The 23,333-nt window shown below is 52.4% G+C and overlaps 1 protein-coding gene across 4 annotated transcripts in view; it reads right to left on the bottom strand.

Moving 5' to 3' along the window:
- The window catches only part of TYK2 (tyrosine kinase 2), a 35,032-nt gene that overhangs the window by 5,336 nt on the left and 6,363 nt on the right, over window positions 1-23,333 (bottom strand). For 3 of the 4 annotated variants that reach the window (XM_065917744.1, XM_065917745.1, XM_065917743.1), the window contains exons 7-26: window positions 22,856-23,019; window positions 18,664-19,030; window positions 17,735-17,944; window positions 17,480-17,637; window positions 12,098-12,206; window positions 11,814-12,009; window positions 11,622-11,725; window positions 11,261-11,443; window positions 11,090-11,177; window positions 10,070-10,197; window positions 8,733-8,868; window positions 8,497-8,651; window positions 6,949-7,099; window positions 6,048-6,145; window positions 5,570-5,762; window positions 5,114-5,232; window positions 4,530-4,702; window positions 4,182-4,299; window positions 2,535-2,645; window positions 308-2,349 (exon numbers count right to left, since the gene is read on the bottom strand). In XM_065917744.1, coding sequence (XP_065773816.1) covers window positions 2,215-2,349; window positions 2,535-2,645; window positions 4,182-4,299; window positions 4,530-4,702; window positions 5,114-5,232; window positions 5,570-5,762; window positions 6,048-6,145; window positions 6,949-7,099; window positions 8,497-8,651; window positions 8,733-8,868; window positions 10,070-10,197; window positions 11,090-11,177; window positions 11,261-11,443; window positions 11,622-11,725; window positions 11,814-12,009; window positions 12,098-12,206; window positions 17,480-17,637; window positions 17,735-17,944; window positions 18,664-19,030; window positions 22,856-23,019 — 3,096 coding nt within the window. In that variant the 3' untranslated portion in view covers window positions 308-2,214. Of the gene's footprint in view, window positions 1-307; window positions 2,350-2,534; window positions 2,646-4,181; window positions 4,300-4,529; window positions 4,703-5,113; window positions 5,233-5,569; window positions 5,763-6,047; window positions 6,146-6,948; window positions 7,100-8,496; window positions 8,652-8,732; window positions 8,869-10,069; window positions 10,198-11,089; window positions 11,178-11,260; window positions 11,444-11,621; window positions 11,726-11,813; window positions 12,010-12,097; window positions 12,207-17,479; window positions 17,638-17,734; window positions 17,945-18,663; window positions 19,031-22,855; window positions 23,020-23,333 lie in introns of those variants that run through there. The other variant, XR_010660858.1, reaches the window with a different exon arrangement.

Below are 23,333 nucleotides of genomic sequence, written 5' to 3' on the forward strand. Positions count from 1 at the left end.
TCCTGGGTCGGGAAGATCTGCTGGAGAAGCAACTGGTTACCCACTCCAGTATTCTTGGGCTTCCCCAGTGGCTCAACTGGTGGAATCCACCTGCAGTGTGGGAGACGTGGGTTCAATCCCTGGGTTGGGAAGATCCCCTGGAGAAGGGAAAGGCTACTCATTCCAGTATTCTGGCCTGGAGAATTCCATGGACTATATAGTTCACAGGGTCAAAGAGTCAGACATGACTGAGACACTTTCATTTCACAATGTAGCTGACCCACCTCAAGAACACCCATTAAATAGAAACAAGTTGGCAAACACTAGATTAATAATAATATCAAATGTTTATTAAGCACTTGTTTGCATATCTCTCTGGTAAGCATTTGATGACCTTACTAGCTCTTTACATTAGTCCTACAAGGCAGCATGATCTCCATGCTGTCCAAGGGACCCTCAAGAGTCTTCTCTAGCACAGTTTGAAAGCATCAGTTCTTCGGCATTCAGCCTTTTTTATGGTCCAGCTCTCACATGGACATCATGCTCCTTAAAGGAAATCAACCCTGAATATTCATTGGAAGGACTGATGCTCAAGCTCCAATACTTTGGTCACCTGATGCGAAGAACTGGCTCACTGGAAAAGACCCTGATGCTGGGGAAGATTGAAGGCAGGAGAAGGGGGTGACGGAGGATGAGATGGTTGGATGGCATCACCGACTCAATGGACATGAGTTTGAGCAAACTCTGGGATATGGTAAAGGACAGGGAAGCCTGGCGTGCTGCAGTCCATGGGGTTGCAAAGAGTCGAACTGAACAACAGTAACTGAACAACAATGAGGCAGCAAGCAGGAACATCCCAAGTTCATAGTTGAGAGCTCAGGCTCAAAGAGGGGAAGCCATGTGCCTGAGGTCACACAGTAAGAAAAGGAGGAAACTGGCAATGTTATCTACATGGCATGTGGTCCCCCAATCCTTCGTTGATATATTTGACATATATCTTGAGGGCCTACTGTGTTCTAGGCACTGGTCTATATTGCTGGTGGTTATTTAGCGGTGAGCAAAGGCTGAAGACTTGAATCCTGCTTCTTCTGCTGTGAGTGTCTGGCCCTAGGTGCAGTCTTCAGGGGAGCAGATCCTTGCTGAAAAAGGGCCCAGGGACCACACCTCTAGCAGAGGAAATACCAATTTATATCCTGTCAGGGGAGATAGTGGGCTCAAAGAGCAGGAAATAGGGGAGGGCAAAAAGATCAGATTCGGGACTTCCATGGTGGTCCAGTGGTTAAGACTCCACACTTCCACTGCAGGAGACATGGGTTTGATCCCTGGTTGAGGAACTAAAGTCCCACATGCTTTGAGTGGCGTGGCCAAAGAAAAAAAAAAAATAATCAAATTCAAGGGCCTGGTTAGCTCCTTGTTTGTCCTGGGTCCCTCAGGAGTCTATGTCAAGCTCATGACTTTGGAAGGGTCCATGATTTGAATGTTGTGTCCCTTTAAAATTCCTATGTGGAAATCCTAAATTCCAAAAATGGGGCTTCCCAGGTGGCTCAGTGGTAAAGAATCCGCCTGCCAATGCAGGAGACACAGGAGATGCAGGTTCGATTCCTGGGTCAAGAAGATACCATGGCATAGGAAATGGCAACCCATTCAGGATTCTAGCCTGGAAAATTCCATTGACAGAAAAGCCTGGTGGGCTACAGCCTATAGGACTGCAGAGAGTTGGACATGACTGAGCAGACACATGTATGCATGCATGCACATGTGCATGCATGCACACATACACAAAGTGATGGTATTAGGAGGTGCATAGGTCATGAGGGTGGTGCTTTCCTAAATGTGATTAGTGCCCTTATAAAAGAGGCTCCAGAAAGATGCCTTGCCCCCTTCCACCTTGTGAGGACACAGTGAGAAGGCATAGGCTATGAACCAGGAAGAGGGCTTTTACCAAAATTCAACCATGTTGGTGCCTTGATCTTGGACTTCCTAGCCTCCAGAACCATGAGAAATGAATTTCTGTTGTTTATAAACCACTCGGTCTGCAGTATTTTGTTATAGCAGTCCAAACAGAGTAAGTCTAGGAAAGTCAATTCCCCGGGGTGGGGTCTCCGGATACTGGTAAGGCACAGGGAGTCGGTGAGGCTGGCCTCCCACCTTGAGCTCCTCTTACGTTAAGGACCAGGAGTTGCTCTCAGTGGTACTGTCTGCTCCAATCCTCTCAAACAGAGCTGCTGGTGGGCTTCAGCAGACACTGAACACTGAGGGGGCCTGGCCTTGGTATTTCTCGTGGTATGATCTGAGGATGGGTACGAGGTTCTGGAAGGTCGGGCGGAATGAGGCCTCTGCCTTCCAGCAGTCCTTCATGAGGGAATAGATCTGGGGAAAGGAAAAAGTTTGTTATAGCAGTGCAAACGGGGTAAGTCTAGGAAAGTCAGTTCACTGGGGCGGAGTCTCGGGATAGCGGTAAGGCACTGGGAGTCAGGGAGGCTGGCTTCACCAGGTTGGGAACTCCACTCTCTCCCTGGTCTGATGGTGGGGAAGGGTGGAAGGGAGGATCTCACCTCAGAGGGGCATCTCTCTGGCTGTGGCAGCCTCTCTCCTCGTTCCAGCAGCTCCGTGAGCCTCAGCACGGTCATCTGTCCCTGGGTGAAGCCTATGAGCTCGATGAATTTCTACAGAAGAAACAAGAGAAGCTGTTTTTTAAGAGGTAAAGCTGCCTCAATAAAGATCAGGAGCCGGGAGCCGGATGGCAGGGATTCTAAGGGACCCTTGGGGGCCAATAGAGGATGAGATGGTTGGATGGCATCACCAATTCAATGGACATGAACTTGGGCAAACTTCAGGAGATGTGAAGGACAGGGAAGCTTGGCGTGCTTCAGTTCATGGAGTTGCAAGAAGTCAGACATAATTTGGCAACTGAACAACAACCATTTCTCAGCTGCATAACTTTAGACTTATGACTTCACCTCTCTGGGCCTTGGTTCTCTCATCTGTAAAACGGGTGATAAAAACTACCACCTGGGGTTATTGTGAAGTTGGAGAAAACTTCTTTTTTTTTTTTTTTTTTCTTTTTTGGCCACACCATGTGGCATCTGGGATCTTACTTCCCCCACCAGGGATTGAACCTGCACCCCCTGCATTAGAAGCAAGGAGTCTTAACTATTGGGCCACCAGGGAAGTCCCTAGATAAACTAATATTCATAATGTAAGTCTGGATTTGATGTTTGGTGTTATTATTAAGTCTCCCAGCTAGTTGTTTTTGCCTGTTGAGAATCTTATTTTCTCTTCTCCTATATACGCACTCTGATTGGCTTTGGGCATAAAGCCCTCGCATACTCCAGGCTCCTCCTCTCGGTCCAGAACTACACAGTGACTGGCTTCCTTGAGGGCACGTGAACCAAACTGGACCAGTCAGAGAGTCCTGAATCATGCTGGAAAGAGAAAGATCCTCCTCCTCTCAGCTAGGTCCACTGTGGCCAAAGCAGAGGGTGGGCTTGCTTTGCCTTTTTTTTTTTTTAAAGGGAAGGTCCACTTGAGAAACGCTGTGCTGTGCGTAGTCACCCAGTCGTTTCTGACTCTTTGCGACCCCGTAGGCTGTAGCCTGCCAGACTCCTCTGTCCATGGGATTCTCCAGGTAAGAATACTGGAGTGGGTTGCCAAGCTCTCCTCCAGGGGATCTTCCCAACCCAGGGATCAAACCCAGGTCTGCCACATTGCAGGCAGATTCTTTGCCATCTGAGCCACCATGGAAGTCCATGAATACTCGAGTGGGTAGCCTATTTCCAGGAATTGAACTGGAGTCTCCTGCATTGCAGGCAGATTCTTTACCGGCTGAGCTACCTGGAAAGCCCCAAGAAATGCTAACAGTGGTTAAGACTCCACATCCCACTGCATGGGGCACAGGTTCAACCCCTGTCACGGATCTAAGATCCCTCATGCTGAGTGGTGTGGCGGGAAAAAAAAAAAAGCTACCACAGAGAACAGCAGAGTCAAGAGATGGAGAAAACTGGGTTCCTAATGGCATCTGACGATCTAGATCAAGCCATGTTTCCACTGTCCCCCCTGGGGTTTGCAAATGGCAGAATTAGCTGTTCCTATTTAAGTGAGTTTCTGTCACAGTCAAAGCCCTTTGCAGTGTAAGTGGCCAACTTTACAGAATAGGACTGTGAGGCACACCCATGGGGTTGGTGTGCGGGCCTGGCTCTCACCGAGGGGGGGCTCTGGCTGGAATCACAGTAGGTCAGCAGCTCATACATGAGGACCCCAAAGGACCAGACATCCGATGCATAGTAGAACTTACACTCCTTCAGGCACTCCGGGGCATACCTGGGGAGAAAGGGCACTCAAGTCATGGGCCAGGCCAGATTGGAGTCCTTATCTGAGGCTCAGGAGCCGTGTGGCCCCAGTTACGGCCCCACCCTTAAGAGTGGAGGGGCACGGTCACTGAACCCAGGCCCTGTCATCTGGGACCCCAGCATCCATCTACTCCACCCTGTCTGCTCCAGGTGACCATGGGGCCACCCACCCACCCCTTCCGCTGGGTCCCGCCTGGTTACCAGAACACAGGACTGTCCCCATCCTCGCGCACGCAGTAGTACTCGTGGCCCTCGGGCACCGCCTTGGTGAGGCCGAAGTCCCCGATCTTGACCAGCCTGTTGTTGTCCAACAGCACGTTGCGCGCGGCCAGGTCTCGATGCACGTAGTGCTGTGTGTGCAGGTAGGCCATACCCTGGAGGCGGGGCGAGTCTGGCTCAGGGGGGCAGGGCCTGGCCGAGGAGGCGTGACCAGGATGGCACGGACCAGGCGTGAGAAGTGGGCAGGATGGCAGATGGGGCGGGGTGGGGGGGATGGGCAGAGCCAGACGGCAGAGGAGGGGCCGCAAGGGGGCGCTCGCGGGCAGGGGGGCGAGAGAATCAGGAGGAGCCAGGCGCGGGGCGGGACCACGTCAGAGGTGGGGATGACATGGGTTGGGGGGTCTGGGCCGGCGCGGGTGTGGCCCGATGATGGATGATTGGTTGGATGAACAAGGATGGAAGAGAGCCCACCCAGGGACTGCGGGTCAAGGCCAGCAGAGGGGATCGGAAGCTCAGGCCAGGCCAAAGAGGGGTCAGGTTCTGGGAGTAGGGGCGGGCTGGCCCACCTCGCAGATCTGCAGGGAGAAGAGCAGCAGCTGAACCAGCCCAACATTGTGCCGGGGCAAGTAGTCTCGGAGACTGCCCAGGGGCATGTATTCCATGACTAGCTGTACCGACTTCTCGCCTGACACCAGAGAGGGGCAGCCCATAAGGGTGGTGGAGGTTAGGATAGCGGGCTGTCCATCCTGCACCCCCTAATCCTAAAGTGGGGAGGAAGAGCCAAGACCCATCCACACTAGGACCGGTCCTCAGCGGGGACCATCAAATCACCCATCCTGACCTCAGAAAAGTATCTCAGAATGGCAAGGAGGCAGCCTGGCCTCACCCACCTTGGTGTCCACAAAGTGCATCCTCCGCCTAAGACTGAGAGGCGGAGGTCATGGCCAGGTCATGTTGGCCCCGCCCCCAAAGCCCCACCCAAGCTCTAGTCCCGCCTCGTTACATTTCTGGGCCCCGCCTACCTTGGTCCTCGCAGCAGCCCTTGTACTTGACGATGTGCTTGTGGTAGAGGGTGCGTAGGATGTCGATTTCTCGCCTCCAGCTCGACCGGAGCTGGGGACCGCAGTCTGCCTTGAGGGCCTTCACGGCTACCATCTCACCAGTGCCGTCGTTGTTCGGGTCGTAGCAATACAGGCTGACCTTTCCGAAGTGACCCTGGCCGGAGTGTGCAGGAGGGTCAGCCCCACCCCAGCTCCCCAAGCCCACTTTCTAGGCAGGTCTATTTGGAAAATCCTAGGCCCCACCTGCTCCTTGTTGATGGGGGCCTCTGGAAGCCGAGGCCGCCCTTTCAATTCCCCAGCCACCGCCCCCCCCCCCAACCTTGAAGCTGAGGGTCTCTAAGACCAGAGATTTCTTACAGCCGAGGCCCTGCCGCCGGTCTTCCAGGCCCCACCCTGGGCATCCAGGTCCCGTCCCCAGCCCTCAAGGCCCTGCCCTCACCTCACCCAGATCACGGATCTTTTTCAAATATCGCTTGTTGAAAACCGTGGGATCTGAAGCAAGTGAATCCGGGCTCACAGACAAGACATCAGCGAGATCTGGAAGAGCCACAGTGGGTGAGTCCAGACAACCACCCTCTCCCCCGATGAGCCCACACTTGGGGGCACAGAAAACCGATGACTGCTACCCCCCACCCCCAGCTCTGATCCTCCAGACAAGGAAACTTTTTTTTGCAAGGGCTGAAAAATTCCATTTGTCTAAAATGCATAGTTGACTGCACCAAAACCGACACCTGGGATGTTTTGAGATTGAGTTAAGGGCACAAACTTTTCATTAACAACCAAAACATTTGCCAGAGTCTAATGCATCCAAAGAAGTTGTGGCTCTCCCCAAGCAAAACACTGAGAGCTGCGGGCGGGAGGGGGAGGGGCTTCCCTGGTGGTCCAGAGGTTAAGAATCTGCCTTGCAATGTAAGGGACACTGGCTTGATCCCTGGTCCAGGAAGATCTCATGTGCCGCGGGGCAGTTAAGCCCCTTGTGCCGCAACTACTGAGGCCACACGCTGCAATTACTGAAGCCCATGCACCTAGAATCAGTGTTCTGCAACGAGAAGCCATCGCAATGAGAAGCCCAAGCACCACATCTAGAGAATAGCCCCTGTTCACCACAACTAGAGAAAGCTCGCACATGCAGCAACGAAAACCCACCACAGTAAAAAATTAAAAAAAAAAATCTTGTTTTTTAAACAGAGAGCTTGGGTATCCCCTCCCCTCTGCTTAAGTAAATTAGAAACCTACACATACTCTACCACCATACAGAGACAGGGGAACCATGCCTGTGTCAGCAGGGATCCCATCCCTCCCTTCCTCCTCCAGGGTCCCCGCCCTGGCGCGGTGCTCACTCTGAGGCTGTAGCTGAGTGAAGTCACGCAGGATGGTTCGGAAGGATGGCCGCTGGGCTGGCTCGTAGGTCAGGCACTGGCTGGTGAGTGTGGCCAGCTCTGGGCACGAAGGCTCAGGCAGTTTGTGCTGCTTCTGGTAGAAGCGCTCTTTCTGGTGGGGAGGAGACTAGGAGTCAGTGTACGCCCTCAGTCTTGGTCCCACAGAAGGCAGAGTCAAGTCCTCAGAGGGACAGGGTGGACCAGTCGGCTCCTTGTTCTTATCATTCCCATTTTACAGATGAGGCCACTGAGTCTCTGCAAAGGGATGCAGAGCTGGCCATCACTGCAGAGTCTGGACTGGAACACAAGTCCAGCCGACTGTGCTGTGCTGGAGCATCTCAACCTTGGCCTTTCCTGCTTGGATTTCCACCTGCCTCTGAGGATGGAAAGGAGGCAGCCAGGCCTCGCCCACCTTGGTGTCTACAAACAGCATCCTCCACCTGGGACTGAGAGCCTCTAAATGTCCAGGTCCTGCTGGCCCCACCCACCAATTCCCAGGAAGTTCCTATGGTCTTCAGCTCCCTGAATGCACTAAAGCCCCCCAACCTTTGCACAGGCTGTGTCCGGCACCTAGGCTGCCCTTCCCAGTCTGGGACATTGTGGTACTTCTGCACTTGGATTAAAACCTCCTCTGGGAAGTCTTGTCCCACCCCTCAGCTGGGTCAGGGGCATCCTCCGGGAACCCCTCCTCTTTACAGCCTGTGCTTCCTCCTCGATGGCCTGGACACACTGCCTAAAACAAAAGCATGTGACCTGGGACGTCCCTGGTGATCCAGTGGTTAAGAATCTGCCTTCCAGTGCAGGGTATGTGGGTTCAATCCCTGGGCGGGGAACTAAAGATGCCACACGCCATTGGGCAACTAAGCCCGTGTGCCGCAACCAGAGAAGCCTGTGTGCTGCAACTACTGAGCCTGTGTACTCTAGAGCTCAAACATCACAACCAGAGAGCTGGCACATGGCAGCGAAGACCCAGAGCACCCCAAAATTTAAAAAACAACAAATAATACATTAAAAACTATCACTTTATAAAAATAAATAAAGTATGTGACTATCTTCCATGACCATGACCTTATGCGGCTTCCCAGGTGGCGTTAGTGGTAAAGAACCAGCCTGCCGACGCAGAAGATGTAAGAGTCGTGGGTTCGATCCCTGGATCGGGAAGATCCCCTGGAGGAGAGCATGGCAACCCACTCCAGTATTCTTGCCTGGAGAATCCCATGGAGAGAAGAGCCTGGCAGGCTACAGTCTATGTAGCACTGCATGTGACCTGGGACGTCACATGCAGAGTCACACAGAGTCACATACAACTGAAGCGACTGAACACGCACAACCTTATGAGGTCGGGACTGCATTTCACTGCAACTGACAGATGAAACTGATGGAGCCCTGGCAAGATGAGGCTGCACGGCCAGAGGGGAGGCAGCTCTGAACCCTGAAACGTGCCCTCTGGATTCCTTGGGGGGTGCCAGCCCTCTTTGTGGGAAGGGCCCAGGGGTGCTCCGGCCATACCTCAGAGGGACTGCGGCCCTGCAGGGGGGCCTCGCCGTCGAAGCAGATCTCCAGGAGGGTGGCACCAAAGCCCCACTTGTCGGCTGCGGTGCTCAGGCTGTGGGCTCCACCAGATAGGCACTCGGGGGCTGTCCAGGGGATCCGCTCCACCCGCTCTGGGGGCCGGGGTCAGAGGTCAGCAAGGTAAAAGGAGTGGGGCAGCCCGTCCCTGTGCCCAGCACCTCCTGGGTCCTCACCCTCCCTGGAGAGGGCACTCAGGCCCACGCCGGGGTCGCTCAGCTTGATGAAGGGGCTGGTGCCCTCCGCCAGCCCCAGCCGTGCCAGCAGGATGTTCCGGCCACACACGTTGCCATGAACCAGGCTTTTGTCTTCCTGGAGTGGGGTGGAAAGGGGGGCGTGGCCACTGGGAGCTATAGATCCTACCCCTACCCATCCCACATGGCCCATGTGAAAAAGACAATTGTGGTTATTATGGATATGGCAGTACATTGTCATAATGACAAGGCAGCCCAAGGTCCCCAGTGAGTCCTTCTTGTTTTCCCAGCACTGGAGGCCAAGGCTCTCAGACAGGGACAAAAGGCCAGAGGACCCCACTGTTGTCCTCAGCCAGTGTCAGGTACGCTCCTGCCCCAGGGCCTTTGCATTGTCTGTTCCTGCTGCCTGGAATGCACTGCCCATAGATGTCCTCATACCCCCCACCCCTGCCCCACGTCATCTCCATGTCCCCTTGGTGAGACTTTCCCCAACCCACCTAATTTAAGGCTTCACCTCTTCCCCAAACTGCAGCAAATCCTCATCTCCACCTCTGCTTTTCCCCCCACAGTTCTTGCTACTTTCTGACACATCATGTAATATACTTAATTATTACTGGGCTGGGCAAAAAGTCCATTCAGGTTTTTCCGTAAGATACTATAGAAAAGCCAGAACAGACTTTTTTTTTTCAGACTTTTTGACCAACCCAATATTTCTTGTTTAATCCCCCCCAAGTAAAATGCTAGCTTCCCCCAAGAAGGGAGACTTCTGCCTATTTTATTCTCTCCTGGGTCCCCAGGGCCTAGGACAGAGCCTGGCACACAGAGGGTGTTCTGGAAATGGGTGACTGGACCAAAGGGGGCTGGGGATGAATGGCAAGAAAGAGCAAACAGAAGCAACTTCCTTAGGGTCTTGGATATCAAGCTGGGGAGTCAGGGGGACATGGAAGCCACAGGGGTGGGTGAGCAGAGGAGGTTCATGGAAAGATCTTATGGGTAGAGGGGTGCGTTCAGGCCTCCATACCCAATGCAGGGGCTTCCCAGGTGGCACTAGTGGTAAAGAACCCGCCTTTCAATACAAGAGACATTACGGATGTGGGTTCAATCCCTGGGTGGGGAAGATCCCCTGGAGGAGGGCATGGCAACCCACTCCAGTATTCTTGCCTAGAAAATCTCATGGACAGAGAAGCCTGGCAGGTTACAGTCCACGGGGTTGCAAAGAGCCAGACATGACTGAAGTGACTTAGCAAGCATGCTCTCCTGAATGCGGTGGCTGCCCTGGCCCTCACCACCCACCCAGGCCCGGCCTGCAGGCCACGCACCAGGTAGCTGAGGGCGCTGGCCAGCTGCTGGGCCACTGCCAACTTCCAGGCCAGGGGCACGCGGCCCCTCTCCCGCCGCAGCCACACGTCCAGGGGCCCGTGCTCCACGTACTCGGTGACCATGATGTCTGCAAAGGCCCGGTCACTCTAGGTGCTGCACGCCCGCACACCCTCCAGAGTGCCGGGGGCAGAACCCAGGGGCTGCGGTTCCCCTGGGGCAGGGAACCAGGCGAGACTTGGCAGTGACTTTGGGGAGAACAGAAACGTGGGGTGCAGTGCAGGCTGAGGTGGGGGCAGGATGAGGCCAAGGTGCAAGGTGGCATTGGGGTCCAGGGTAGGGCTGCTGGCAGAGAGGAAGCTGAGGGTAAGTGATGGAGGTCAGGAGGGGCCTGGGGAGCCGGGGGAGGGGCAGACGATTGGAGGGAGAGGAGCTGGAGGTTGGAGCCTGAGTGACACTTGGATCCCCCAGGGCTGGGGTGCCTGTGCACTGGGAAGGGTGCGGGGTCAGCACGCGGGCCAATATCAGGGAGAAAGCAGGAGAGATGAACCTTTGGGTCTGGAGGCTACCCATGGCCACCCTATACAATGAAGTACATGCAGAGGAGGCGGGGTGGAGGATCAGGGGCTGAGGTCTGGGAAGACAGGGGGGCCAGCAAGGCTGGGGTCTGCATGGGGCCACAGCATAGAAGGGGTCAGAAGGTACACAAGGGTGGGACTGCAGAGGTGTCTGGTGGTGAAGGGAGTTTGGGATGCAGTCTGGAGTCAGAGTGGAGGTGGAGGGTTGGGGGGTAGCCAGGGATCAGAGTGCAGGTAAGGGTTAAAGTACAGACAGGGTTCAGGGTGTAGGTGAGAGTTGAACAGGCACAGGTTGGGGGGTGGTCAGGGCTCGGCATGTAGGTCAGGGGGTCAGGGTACAGTCAGGGATAAGGATGAAGGTCAGGAGTATAAGTGGGGCCGGGCTGTCAACGGGGCAGGGATGTTGGGAGTCCGTGTGTCGGGAGGAGGGGACAGGCCACTCACTCTCGGAGCCGTGCACAAAGACGCCGTGAACGAAGACCAGGTGCACGTGGGAGACCTGGCTCATGAGGCTGGCTGTCTCGTAGAAGGCCTGCGGGGACGGGGCAGGTCAGGGGGCCACAGACCCCTTCATCCTGCCCCCAGCCCCCCGGCCCCCTGGCCGCGCTCACTCACCAGTGCGATGTCGTGATGACTGGGGTCTAGCACCTTGAGTACCACACGCAGCTTCTGCCCATGATCCCCAGCAGGCACGGGGGGTTCCTCGCCATCCACCTTGTCTTCCTCGGGGCCTCTGCCCCCCACTCGCAAGAGGCCCTCATACACGTTGGTCCTTGTGCCCTGGCCCAAGTGGGATAGCTGGGGGAAGGTGGAGGGGAAGATCTCCATGACAATGGCTTAAGGCTGCCTCTCTGGTGCCCCATACCTTCAGGGTTCCTTCCCCCCCCCCATCCCACCCCCCATCCCCTATCCCAGTCTCACCCCCCCCCCCAGCCAGCTCCCCCCATGCCCCCCACCCCCCACCCCTGCCACGCACCTGGGTGATGTCTTCCTGGCGGATCCGGTAGAAGCTGAGATGACTGAGATTGAGCGGTCTGCTGCTGGCCTGAGGCCCACGTGTGACGATGAGGTTGGAGATCTCTGGGGGTGGGAGTGGTCCCTAAGGGCTGTCACAGATGGGCGAGGCCTTCCCCCACCCCAATTCCCTCGAGGCGCCCCCATCTCATACCTCCCGGCCGGGGCAGGCAGCAGCGACGCAGGGAAAAGCAGTCGTCGCCAGCCCTCAGCGAACAGTCCTGCAGAGCGGCCCGCAGGTCCCTCACGCTGGGGAAAGATCGGCCCCAGCCCTCCAGCATGACTGTCCCGGCCCGGAGCTCAATGGGGAACTTCCGCAGACGCAAGCCCTTGTTGCCGGGAGCCTGAAGCTGGCGGCGACAGGGTTGGCGGCGGTGAGCAGGGGTCCAGGCAGGGAGCACGCCCAGCCCCGGCCCAGGACCCCCGCCCCACGCCCACCTGGTCGCGCTGGGCCACTGTGAGGATGAGGCGGTGGAGGTGGCTGGTGCTCCAGTGAATAAGGTAGAGGCCAGCCTCGGGCTTCAGCTTGGCCAGCACGAATGGCTCCCTAGAGGGGTGGTGGGCAGGGAGCGGGGGACCATTAGGGCAGCTGGGGGCACTGCTGGACCCACACCTGGCAACAAAGACACATAAAGCCTGCCCAGCAGGGCACACTCCCAGCTGGGAGAAATGTCAGACACTGTGTCTGAACACACACATGAAATGTCACACCGTCCCACGCATGAAAACTCACACACAGCCACGGAACAGGCACACACTCATCCATAATAACTGTCAGACACCATGGCAAACAAGGCCACACACACACACACACAGGAAACAGCTGTCAGATGGCAGATGGACACACGCCCAGCCACAGACTCCACCACTAGCAGTTCAGTTCAGTTCAATCGCTCAGTCGTGTCCAACTCTTTGCGACCCCATGGACTGCAACACACCAGGCCTCCCTGTCCATCACCAACTCCCAGAGTTTACCCAAACTCACATCCATGGAGTCAGTGATGCCATCCAACCATCTCATCCTCTGTCATCCCCTTCTCCTCCCGCCTTCAATCTTTTCCAGCATCAGGGACTTTTCAAATGAGTCAGTTCTTTGCATCAGGTGGCCAAAGTATTGGATCATCAGTCCAATGAATATTCAGCAATATTCCAATGAATATTCAGGACTGATTTCCTTTAGGATGGACTGGTTGGCTCTCCTTGCAGTCCAAGGGACTCTCAAGAGTCTTCTCCAACACCATAGTTCAAAAGCATCAATTCTTCAGCACTCAGCTTTCTTTATGGTCCAACTCTCACATCCATTCATGACTACTGGAAAAACCATAGCTTTGACTAGATGGATGTTTGTTGGCAAAGTAATGTCTCTGCTTTTTAATATGTTGTCTAGGTTGGTCATAACTTTTCTTCCAAGGAGTAAGAGTCTTTTAATTTCATGGCTACAGTCACCATCTGCAGTGACTTTGGAGCCCCCAAAAATAAAGTCTGTCACTATTTCCACTGTTTCCCCATCTATTTGACATGAAGTGATGGGACCGGATGCCATGATCTTAGTTTTCTGAATGTTGAGTTTTAAGCCAATTTTTTCACTCTCCTCTTTCACTTTCATCAAGAGGCTTTTTAGTTCATCTTCACTTTCTGCCATAAGGGTGGTGTCATCTGCATATCTGAGGTTATTGATATTTCTCCCAGAAGTCTTGATTCCAGCTTGAGCTTCATCTGGCCCAGCGTTTCCCATGATGTACTCTGCGTATAAGTTAAATAAGTAGGGTGACAATATACAGCCTTGACGTACTCCTTTTCCTATTTGGAGCCAATCTGTTGTTCCATGTCCAGTTCTAACTGTTGCTTCCTGACCTGCATACAGGTTTCTCAAGAGGCAGGTCAGGTGGTCCAGTATTCCCACCTCTTTAAGAATTTTCCAGTTTGTGGTAATCCACACAATCAAAGGCTTTGGCATAGTCAATAAAGCAGAAATAGATGTTTTCCTGGAACTCTCTTGCTTTTTCGATGGTCCAACGGATGTCGGCAATTTGATCTCTGGTTCCTCTGCCTTTTCTAAATCCAGCTTGAACATCTGGAAGTTCACTCGGTTCATGTACTGTTGAAGCCTCACTTGGAGAATTTTGAGCATTACTTTACTAGTGTGTGAGATGAGAGCGATTGTATGGTAGTTTGAGCATTCTTTGGCATTGCCTTTCTTTGGTATTGGAAGGAAAACTGACCTTTTCCAGTCCTGTGGCCACTGCTGAGTTTTCCAGATTTGCTGGTGTATTGAGTGCAGCCAGCACTTTCATAGCATCATCTAGGATTTGAAATAGCTCAACTGGAATTCCATCACTTCCTTTGTTCTTAGTGATGCTTCTTAAGGCCCACTTGACTTGGCATTCCAGGATGTCTGGCTCTAGGTGAGTGATCATACCATCGTGATTATCTGGGTCATGAAGATCTTTTTTGTACAGTTCTTCTGTGTATTCTTGCCACCTCTTCTGCTTCTGTTAGGTCCATACCATTTCTGTCCTTTATTGAGCCCATCTTTGCATGAAGTCTTTCCTTGGTATCTCTAATTTTCTTGAAGAGAATTCTCGTCTTTCCAATTCTATTGTTTTCCTTATTTCTTTGCATTGATCGCTGAGGAAGGCTTTTTTTTTTTTAATTAGTTGGAGGCCAATTGCTTTACAATATTGTAGTGGTTTTTGCCATACATTGACATGAATCAGCCATGGATTTACATGTGTTCCCCATTCCGATCCCCCCTCCCACCTCCCTCCCCATCCCATCCCTCTGGGTATTCCCAGTGCGCCAGCCCTGAGCACTTGTCTCATGCATCCAACCTGGGCTGGTGATCTGTTTCACCCTTGATAATATACTTGTTTCAATGCTGTTCTCTCAGAACATCCCACCCTAGGCTTCTCCCACAGAGTCCCAAAGTCTGTTCTGTACATCTGTGTCTCTTTTTCTGTTTTGCATATTGGGTTATCGTTACCATCTTTTTAAATTCCATATATATGCGTTAGTATACTGTATTGGTCTTTATCTTTCTGGCTTACTTCATTCTGTATAATGGGCTCCAGTTTCATCCATCTCATTAGAACTGATTCAAATGAATTCTCTTTAATGGCTGACTAATATTCCATTGTGTATGTGTACCATAGCTTCCTTATCCATTCGTCTGCTGATGGGCATCTAGGTTGCTTTGAGGAAGGCTTTCTTATCTCTCCTTGCTATTCTTTGGAACTCTGCATTCAAATGGATATATCTTTCCTTTTCTCCTTTGCTTTTCGCTTCTCTTCTTTTCACAGCTATTTGTAAGGCCTCCTCAGACAGCCATTTTGCTTTTTTGCATTTCTTTTTCCTGGGGATGGTCTTGATCCCTGTTCCCTGTACAATGTCTTGAGCCTCCATCCATAGTTCATCAGGCACTCTATCAGATCTAATCCCTTGAATCTATTTCTCACTTCCACTGTATAACTGTACAGGATTTGATTTAGGTCATACCTGAATGGCCAAGTGGTTTTCCCTACTTTCTTCAATTTAAGTATGAATTTGGCAATAAGGAGATCATGATCTGAGCCACAGTCAGCTCCTGGTCTTGTTTTTGCTGACTGTATAGAGCTTCTCCATCTTTAGCTGCAAAGAATATAATCAATCTGATTTTGGTGTTGATCATCTGGTGATGTCCATGTGTACAGAGTCTTCTCTTGTGTTGTTGGAAGAGGGTGTGTGCTATGATCAGTGCGTTCTCTTAGAAAACTCTATCAGCCTTTGCCCTGCTTCATTCTGTACTCCAAGGCTAAATTCACCTGTTCCTCCAGGTGTTTCCTGACTTCCTGCTTTGACTTCCTACTTCCTACTCATGTCGCCACTCCCAGGGTGACACACAACACAGGCTAGCACACACACGAAGGTCAGAGATCACAGACACGGCTGCTCCCGCAGTATAGCCTGACAGCCCCAGGGGCTGGCCTCCCAGACCCAGAGATGAGCATGGTCACAAACACAAACAGGGCCACAAGGTGACGTAGCCCCACGGGCCCCGCCAGCCACACAGACTGAATATTTGCATCCCCCTAAAATCGTGTTGGACTTCCCTGGTGGCTCAGCAGATAAGGATCCACCTGCCAACACAGAGGACACAGGTTTGATCCCTGCTCGGGGAGAATTCCACATGCTGTGGAGCAGCTAAGTCCACAGGCCCCAAGTACTGAACCCTGCTAGCCCTAGAGCCTGTGCTCCACAACAAGAGAAGCCCCGGCAATGAGAAGCCCGCACACCACAGCTAGGGAGTAACCCCTGCTCGCTGCAACTAGAGAAGAGCCTGGGTAAATCAACGGACCCCCAGCACAGCCAAAACTAACTAACTAAATAAAAGTTTAAAAAAGAACACAATCAGTTCCTGTGCTGAAGCTCTAAACCCCAAGGTGATGGCATTAGGAGGTGGGCCTGGGGGGACGTGATGAATCATGAGGGTAGAGCCCTCATGAATGGGATTAGTGACTTATAAAAAATGGACCCCAGAGATCTCACTCACCCCTTCCACCATATGAGGATACCAGCCAGAAGACTGAACTTGTGGTTATGAAACAGGAAGTGGGGCTCTCACAGACATCGGATCTGTTAACACCTTGCACTTGGTCTTCAGAACTTGAGAAGTGTCTGTGGTTTCTAAGCCACTCAGCCATTGGTATTCCGTTTGAATGGACTAAGACAACGCTGACATGGCCCACAGACTGTCATGAGGCCACAGCCCCTTGAGAGGTGAGGAGGCCTCACCCTCCTCTGGGGTACAGACTAGGCTAGGAGGGGTGAGACCTCTTATGATGCACCCCTGCCCCCCGGCGGCTAGTCCCAGTGTCACAGGTAGGACAAGGGAAACCCTCTGGATACGCAGAGGAGCTGACAGTCACAAACCCCAACCAGGCAGCAAACGGGAGGGCCATACACACACCAATGACCTTACAAGCCCTGACTCTCAACCGTCTCAGCCACACACGTCCAGGCAGGCACGCTCAGTGAGTCACAGGGGTGAGTCACATTACAACCCCAGGGCTGGGAACACCCACATGCATATCTCAGTGGCCACCAGCATCTGAGAAACACACAGCCGTGCAAAAGTCACCAGTCAGGTGTGAAAATGGGCATTGACAAGTTAAAACGCAGTTGGGGGACTTCCCTGGCGGTCCAGTGGTTAAACTCTGTGCTTCCATTGCAGGGCGCACGGGTTCAACGTACAGTCCCTGGTCGGGGGGACTGAGATCCCACAACCTCATGGCAATGTCAAAAACCACAACAAGAAAAACAGAACAAAATCACATGCAGTCCCCAGAGCAGGGACACAGCTGTTGAACATCCAGACATGCACGGGGACCCAGTCCCAAAGCCAGGCACTCTCAGAATGGCACACCAACCCACACCATCACAGGTGCCCTCTCTCCCTGCATAACCTCTGCTTGCACACATGCACCCCCGTGAGCACTCACTGATGTGAACGCGTGTCCAACGCGGTGTCAGTGAATCCTTGCACAGTACACGCACACATGTACGCACGAGACACGGATGCTCGCACACACATGCATGTAGACACAGGACACACACACACACTGATACGTACTCACTGAGACTTGAAAGTCTGCACACCAGTGTGCACGCATACAGGTGGTGGACACACAGGCCTTCCCACCCTAAGACGCACAGGCGCACATAAGACATCAATGTGCACACACGTGCTTTAAACTCCACAGTCCCTAGAGCTCACTGTCCAGCTGGCGGCTGCCCTTCCTGGCCTGCCCCCACCCCACCCCACCCCCGCCCCCAGGCACTCACAGCAGGGGTCCGTGGATGCCATCCTGGATGCTCATCACCAGCCGTGGAGGAGCCACGTCGTGGCAGAGGTAGTGGTTGGAGTCGGCGGTCAGGCGGAAGTAACCATCCACCAGCGACACCAAGGACAAGGCCGCAGCCCGGGAAGGCAGGGTCAGCTCCTGCAGGCCGGGGGCGGGGGTGGGGGGTCATCAGGCACGCATCACAGGCCGGAGGCATCTGCCCCCCTCAGCCCGGCTCCACAGCCCCAGGCCCCACCAGGCACTTGTTGTCCTGACAATGGATGCTGACGTGGCGTTCCTTCAGCACCATGTGGGTGATGTCCTGGAAGTTGCAAAAGTAGGACCAGGGGGTCTCCCGAGGCCTGTCCACTGGCTCGCTGCCCGCCTTCTGGGCCTTCATTTTCTTCCCAGATGGGCCAGCATCAGGCATCCTGCTGCCGCCACCACCACCACCATCACCAGGCCCCTGGAAGCCAGCATGTGGGGCAGGTGAATAGAGCAGGGCTGTGCCTGTTCAGTCCTCCTGCCCTTCCCTCCCTGCGGAGAGGCAGAGCCGGAAGGAACAGGTTACCTATTCGGGCATCTACCTATGAGTGCAGTGTCACAGGCTGGACGGGGGACCCATCCAGAGAGATACAGTCACCAGAAGATGGAACTTTGGGGAGGGCAGAAAGGGGGCTCCTAGCCCTCTTGGTCCCAGAGGTCAAGGTGTTCTCCAGAAGCAGAGACCCTAGCCATCAGCTCCCCGGGGGTGGGGGGTGGGGGGCAGGCAGAGGATTTATCACCATGGGGGTTGAAACAGCTGCTATCCCTCTATTGAAGGCCAAGCTGAAGGAAATGGGCTTGGCCTGGAGCTGATCCAGGCTGACCAGGTAACCAAGTATGTGGCCTAGACTTTTAATTCCATGGCAGATTAGAAGAATGTCATATTATTGGAAGGGATCTGGAACCAACATGCATTGGAAATGCTTAGGCAGAACATTAAGACTGAACTTAATTCTTGATTGCAGGTCTTATTAGAGCCTTTAAGACACTATCCAAGAAACAGACCCCCAGCACAGACAAACATATCCCAGAGCCACGTAGGGAAAACCACCTTTGCCATAGCCAGCTTCCGAGGCCAAAGTCAAGGCTGAGCAGGAGCCCACACCCTCCACTGTTAGATAGTAGAGGCACCCCACTCACCTCCGCCCGTACCAGCCGCCACCGGATGCCTTCTGTACCTGACACCAGCACCTCATGGGTGGGGGGTCCGGCAGCAGACTCAGACCCGGGGTCGGGAGGGGCCTGCCCACCGTCCCGGATGTAGCAGGGCTCCCCCTCGGCCTGGGACAGCAGCTCCAGGTGGCACACGGGCACACGCTCTGTGCCAAAGCGGGGTGCCAGTCGCTCGAGCGTGGCCAGGTACTTCACCATGACGACCTGCTGGGAGAGGCAGCCCGGCTGGAAGGCCCGTAGGAACTTGCGGAAGATGCTTCGTTGGCGCAGCCGTGTCAGAGCATTGTGCTGCCGGATCTGTCGCCGGAAGGAGCGTGGGATACAATCCTTGAAGCTGTGGGGATGACCAAGAGGGGCAGTTCAGGGGCCCCGGCTGGGCGATGATGGGAAAGTGGTTTAACCTCTCTGAACCTCAGCTGCCTCGTCTAGAAAACAGGCAACCTAAATGCTATCGACAGATGAGCAGATAAAGATGTGGTGTACATATATAATGGAATGCTATGCAGCCATGAAAAAGAATGAAATCATGTCAGCGGCAGCAACATGGATGCAACTAGAAATTGTCATACTGAGTGAAGTAAGTCAGAAGGAGAGAGACAAATACCATACGATACCACTTATATGTGGAATCTAAAACAGGGACTTTCCTGTTGGTACAGATGATAAGACTCTGTATTCCCAATGCAGGGGGCCTGAGTTTGATCCCTGGTTGGAGAACTAAGATCCCATATACCACAACTAAGCTTGTTGCTACAACTACTGAGCCCCATGCATTCTAGTGACTATGTACCACAACTAGAAAAGCCTGCACAACACAATGAAGAAAACAGTGCAGCCAGAAATTTTAAAAATTAATAATTAAAAACAAAATATGACACAAATGAGCTTCTCCACCAAACAGAAGCAGAATTATGGACATAGAGAACAGACTGGTGATGGCCAAGGGGGAGGGAGTTGGGGGAGGGGTGGAGTGGGAGGTTGGGGTTAGTAGATGTAAGCTTCAGTATGGATAGACAACAAGATCCTACTGTACTGCACAGAGAACCATATTCAATATCCTGTGATAATCTATAACTGAAAAGAATATTTAAATATATATACATATATATATAACTGAATCACCTTGCCGTACAGCAGAAATTAACACGTTATAAATCAACTGTACTTCAATCAAAATATATTAAGCTAAAAAATATTAAAATTGAATAAAAGTACAAACAATAAAAAAAAAAAGCAGGCAGGCTGTCATGAAGGTGGAAAGAGAATGTGATAAAGGGCGAGCATAGCAAGGCCAAATGGTGTCAGGACCAGGGCCCAGGGCTCTGGAGGGGACTACGTGGCTCAAATTCCAGATATTGGGTGAATTCCTTAAGCTCTAAAGAGCTCCGTCTTTTCGTCTGTAAAAGGGGATCAAACAGTACCCACATCTAGGGCTGACGAGAGAATTAGGACTATTGATTGGCACAAAATAAAGACTATGTGAGTGTTGGCTATTATTATTACTAGAGAAGTCACTATTGTTTTGATCATTAATATGATTATCAATAAAAGGACAGCTCTGGGAAGCCCCTCTGCTCCTCACAAAGCTGTACTCTTCACCTCTTCTCCTGCCTGAACCGCCCACCGCAGAGCCCATTTATTTTATTATGTATGTATGGTTTTTTTTTTTTGGTTGGGCTCGGGGAGCACAGGCTCTAGAGAGAAGGCTCAGAAGTTCTGGCACAGGGGTGGCACGTGGGATCTTCCCAAACCAGAGATCAAACCGAAGTCCCCTGCATTGGCAGCTGGATTCCTAGACTAGCAAAGTCCCCAGCACAGCCCATTCAGATTACAGGTTTCTACACCCCATCCTGGGTTTCCCCAGTGGCTCACTGTGGTAAAGAATCCCCCTGCCAATGCAGGAGACGCAAATTCGATCCTGGGTTAGGAAGATTCCCCTGGAGAAAATGGCAACCCACTTCAGTATTGCTGCCTAGGAAATCCCATGGACAGAAGAGCCTGGGGGACTATAGTCCATGAACTCGCAAAGAGTCGGACATGACTGAGCAAGTAAACACACACACACACTCACACACACACACGCTCACACACACACAAGCCTTATCTTCCATGTCCCAGGCCATTTTTTCCATCCCTTGAACAGAGGGATCCTAAAGCTCAAGGTTCTAGCTGTCTTCTGCCCCGACTCCCAATGTTTCCAGGGCTCCCTAAAGACCGTGAGGGGAAAAGACCCCCGATTAGTGCCTGGCTGACTCCAGCACTTGGGCAATTGCATTCCAAGTTCAGTTCCCCTGGAAACAGGCCTTTGCCGCCTGCTGCCTCTGGGCCTCTGTACATGTTGTTCCCACTGCCTCCAATGCTTTGCCAAAGCAGTCCATGTCTGGATAAAGCCAACTTAACCTTCAGGTCTTAGCAGAAATGTCACCCCAGGAGCATCCTCTGATCTCCAGGCTAGGTAGAGTGTTTCCTCTGGGCTCCCCAGCATCCTGGCTTCATGGTCACAGCCCTGGTCCTCCAGAGTGATAACACGACAGGGATTGAAAAATATGTGCTTTAAGAATTGCCGAGACATGGGTATATACCTGTGGCCGATTTGTAAAACATTGTAAAGCAATTATCCTCCAATTAAAAATAAATTAATTAAAAAAAAAAATTGCAGTCCTAGGATGTCCCGGGTGGTTTAGTGGTAAAGAATCCACCTGCCAACGCAGGGGGCAGGGGTTCAATCCCTGATCTGGGACGATCCCACATGCTGCAAAGCAGCTAAGCCCATGCGCCACAACTACTGAGTCTGTGCTCTAGAACCTGTGCTTGGCAACAAATCACTGCAGTGAGAAGCCTGTGCACTGCAACTAGAGAGTGGCCTCTGCTCGCCACAACTAGAGAAAGCCTACGCCGCAACAAAGACCCAGCGTAACCAAAAATAAATAAACAATTTCAAAAAGAATTGCAGGTCCTAGGACTTCCCTGGTGTTCTAGTCATTATGAATATGCCTTTCAATGCAGGGGACGCAGGCTCGATCCTCGGTCAGGGAACTGAGACCCCACATGACTTAAGGCAACTTAGCCCACACGCTGCAACTAGAGAGAAGACCATGAAGATTCCATATACCTCAACTAAGACTTGATGCAGCCAAAAATAAAATAAATGATTTTTGTTTTTTTTAAAATGCAGGTCCTGGGACATTACCTGGCGGTTTTCAGTAGTTAGGATTTGGCGCTTTCACTGCTGGAACCTTGGTTTCAAACCCTGATGGGGGAACTAAGATCCCACAAGCTGCATAGCACAACCAAAAAAGAAAAACAAAAAACTGCAGGGTTGCCTCCTCCAGGCAGTGTGCCCTGATTGCTCCAATCCTCACCTCAGTGGAGGTGAGTAACTTCCCCAGACTCCTGCCTTCTCCCTTCCCTTGAATTCTAGGGAGTCACCCAAGCTCACTCTACTCCAACCATACTTTCTCCAACACATCTGGCACAGCCCAGGCTCAGGGCTTTTGTACTGGCTGATACCTCTGGAAAATTCTCTTCTCACAAATACCCACCTGGCTCCCTCCTTTACTTCCTTCAAATCTCTGAAAGTGAATGTCACCTTTTCAGTGAGAAACTGATGACCCAGTTTTAAACTGTACGCCCCTCATTCTCTAATACCCCCTTCCTCTTTTCCAGTTTAATTTTTCCCCATTGCATTCGTCACCATCAGAAACACTATACATTTTACTTTTGTATTTTGCTTATTGCCTGTCTTCTCCATCAAATATGAGCTCCAGGGACTTCCCTGGTGGTCTAGTGTCTAAGACTCTGTGTTCCCAATGCAGGGGGCCCTGGGCTTGATCCCTGGTCAGGGAACTAGAAGCCATGTGCCACAACTAAGAGTTTGCACGCCACAACTAAAGATCCTGCATGCTGCAACTAAGACAAAGCACAGCCAAAATAAATACACAATTTTTTTTTTAAGTGAGCTCTAGGAAGTCACAGATTTTGTCTGCCTGGCTTACTGTTGTGTTTTCAACACCCAAAACTAGTGCCAGCACACAGCAGGTGCTTGATAAATGTTTGTTGAGTGAATGAAGGCATGGCAGTATATAAAGTTTACCCTGGCCTTCAGATACCCGGGCATGTCCACCTACCTATGCAATGTCCCTGCCCCATTCCCAGATACCTGGTCTTCTTGGCCACCTTCTCAAGGGGGACACCATGGCGGAGAGCAAGGTGGCAGAGGTGCAAAAGGGCCATGCCCAAGCTCTCATTCTGAAAGTGGTGGATCTCCTCCTCGCTAGACAGCTCCGATAGTGATGCCACGTCATTTACAAACTCATGCTTGCCCTGGGGATGGGGAACCAGGCAGAAAGGGAGGTGTGAGAACCTGTTCACTCCCCAGCTTCCAATTACTTTCAGGAAGGGAGGGACTCCATATGTATGCCTCATCTGCCCAATCCTATGCCTGTGGCAGATATCACTAATCAACCACAGTACTCTTACCCCTGCAACCCTGAGAGTCCAAAACCCTTTTGTTCAGGCAACCAAAGGATCCCAGATGGCATCAGTGAAACCCACTAGCAAATTGGGAGGGAAGTGGCGGCTCCTCAATCACCCAAGGTCCCTCACAAATAGTCACACCTCCCCAGCCCTGCTCACAC

Source organism: Muntiacus reevesi, chromosome 1, assembly GCF_963930625.1.
Source record: "Muntiacus reevesi chromosome 1, mMunRee1.1, whole genome shotgun sequence".
In the NCBI taxonomy this organism is placed as follows: Eukaryota; Metazoa; Chordata; class Mammalia; order Artiodactyla; family Cervidae; genus Muntiacus; species Muntiacus reevesi.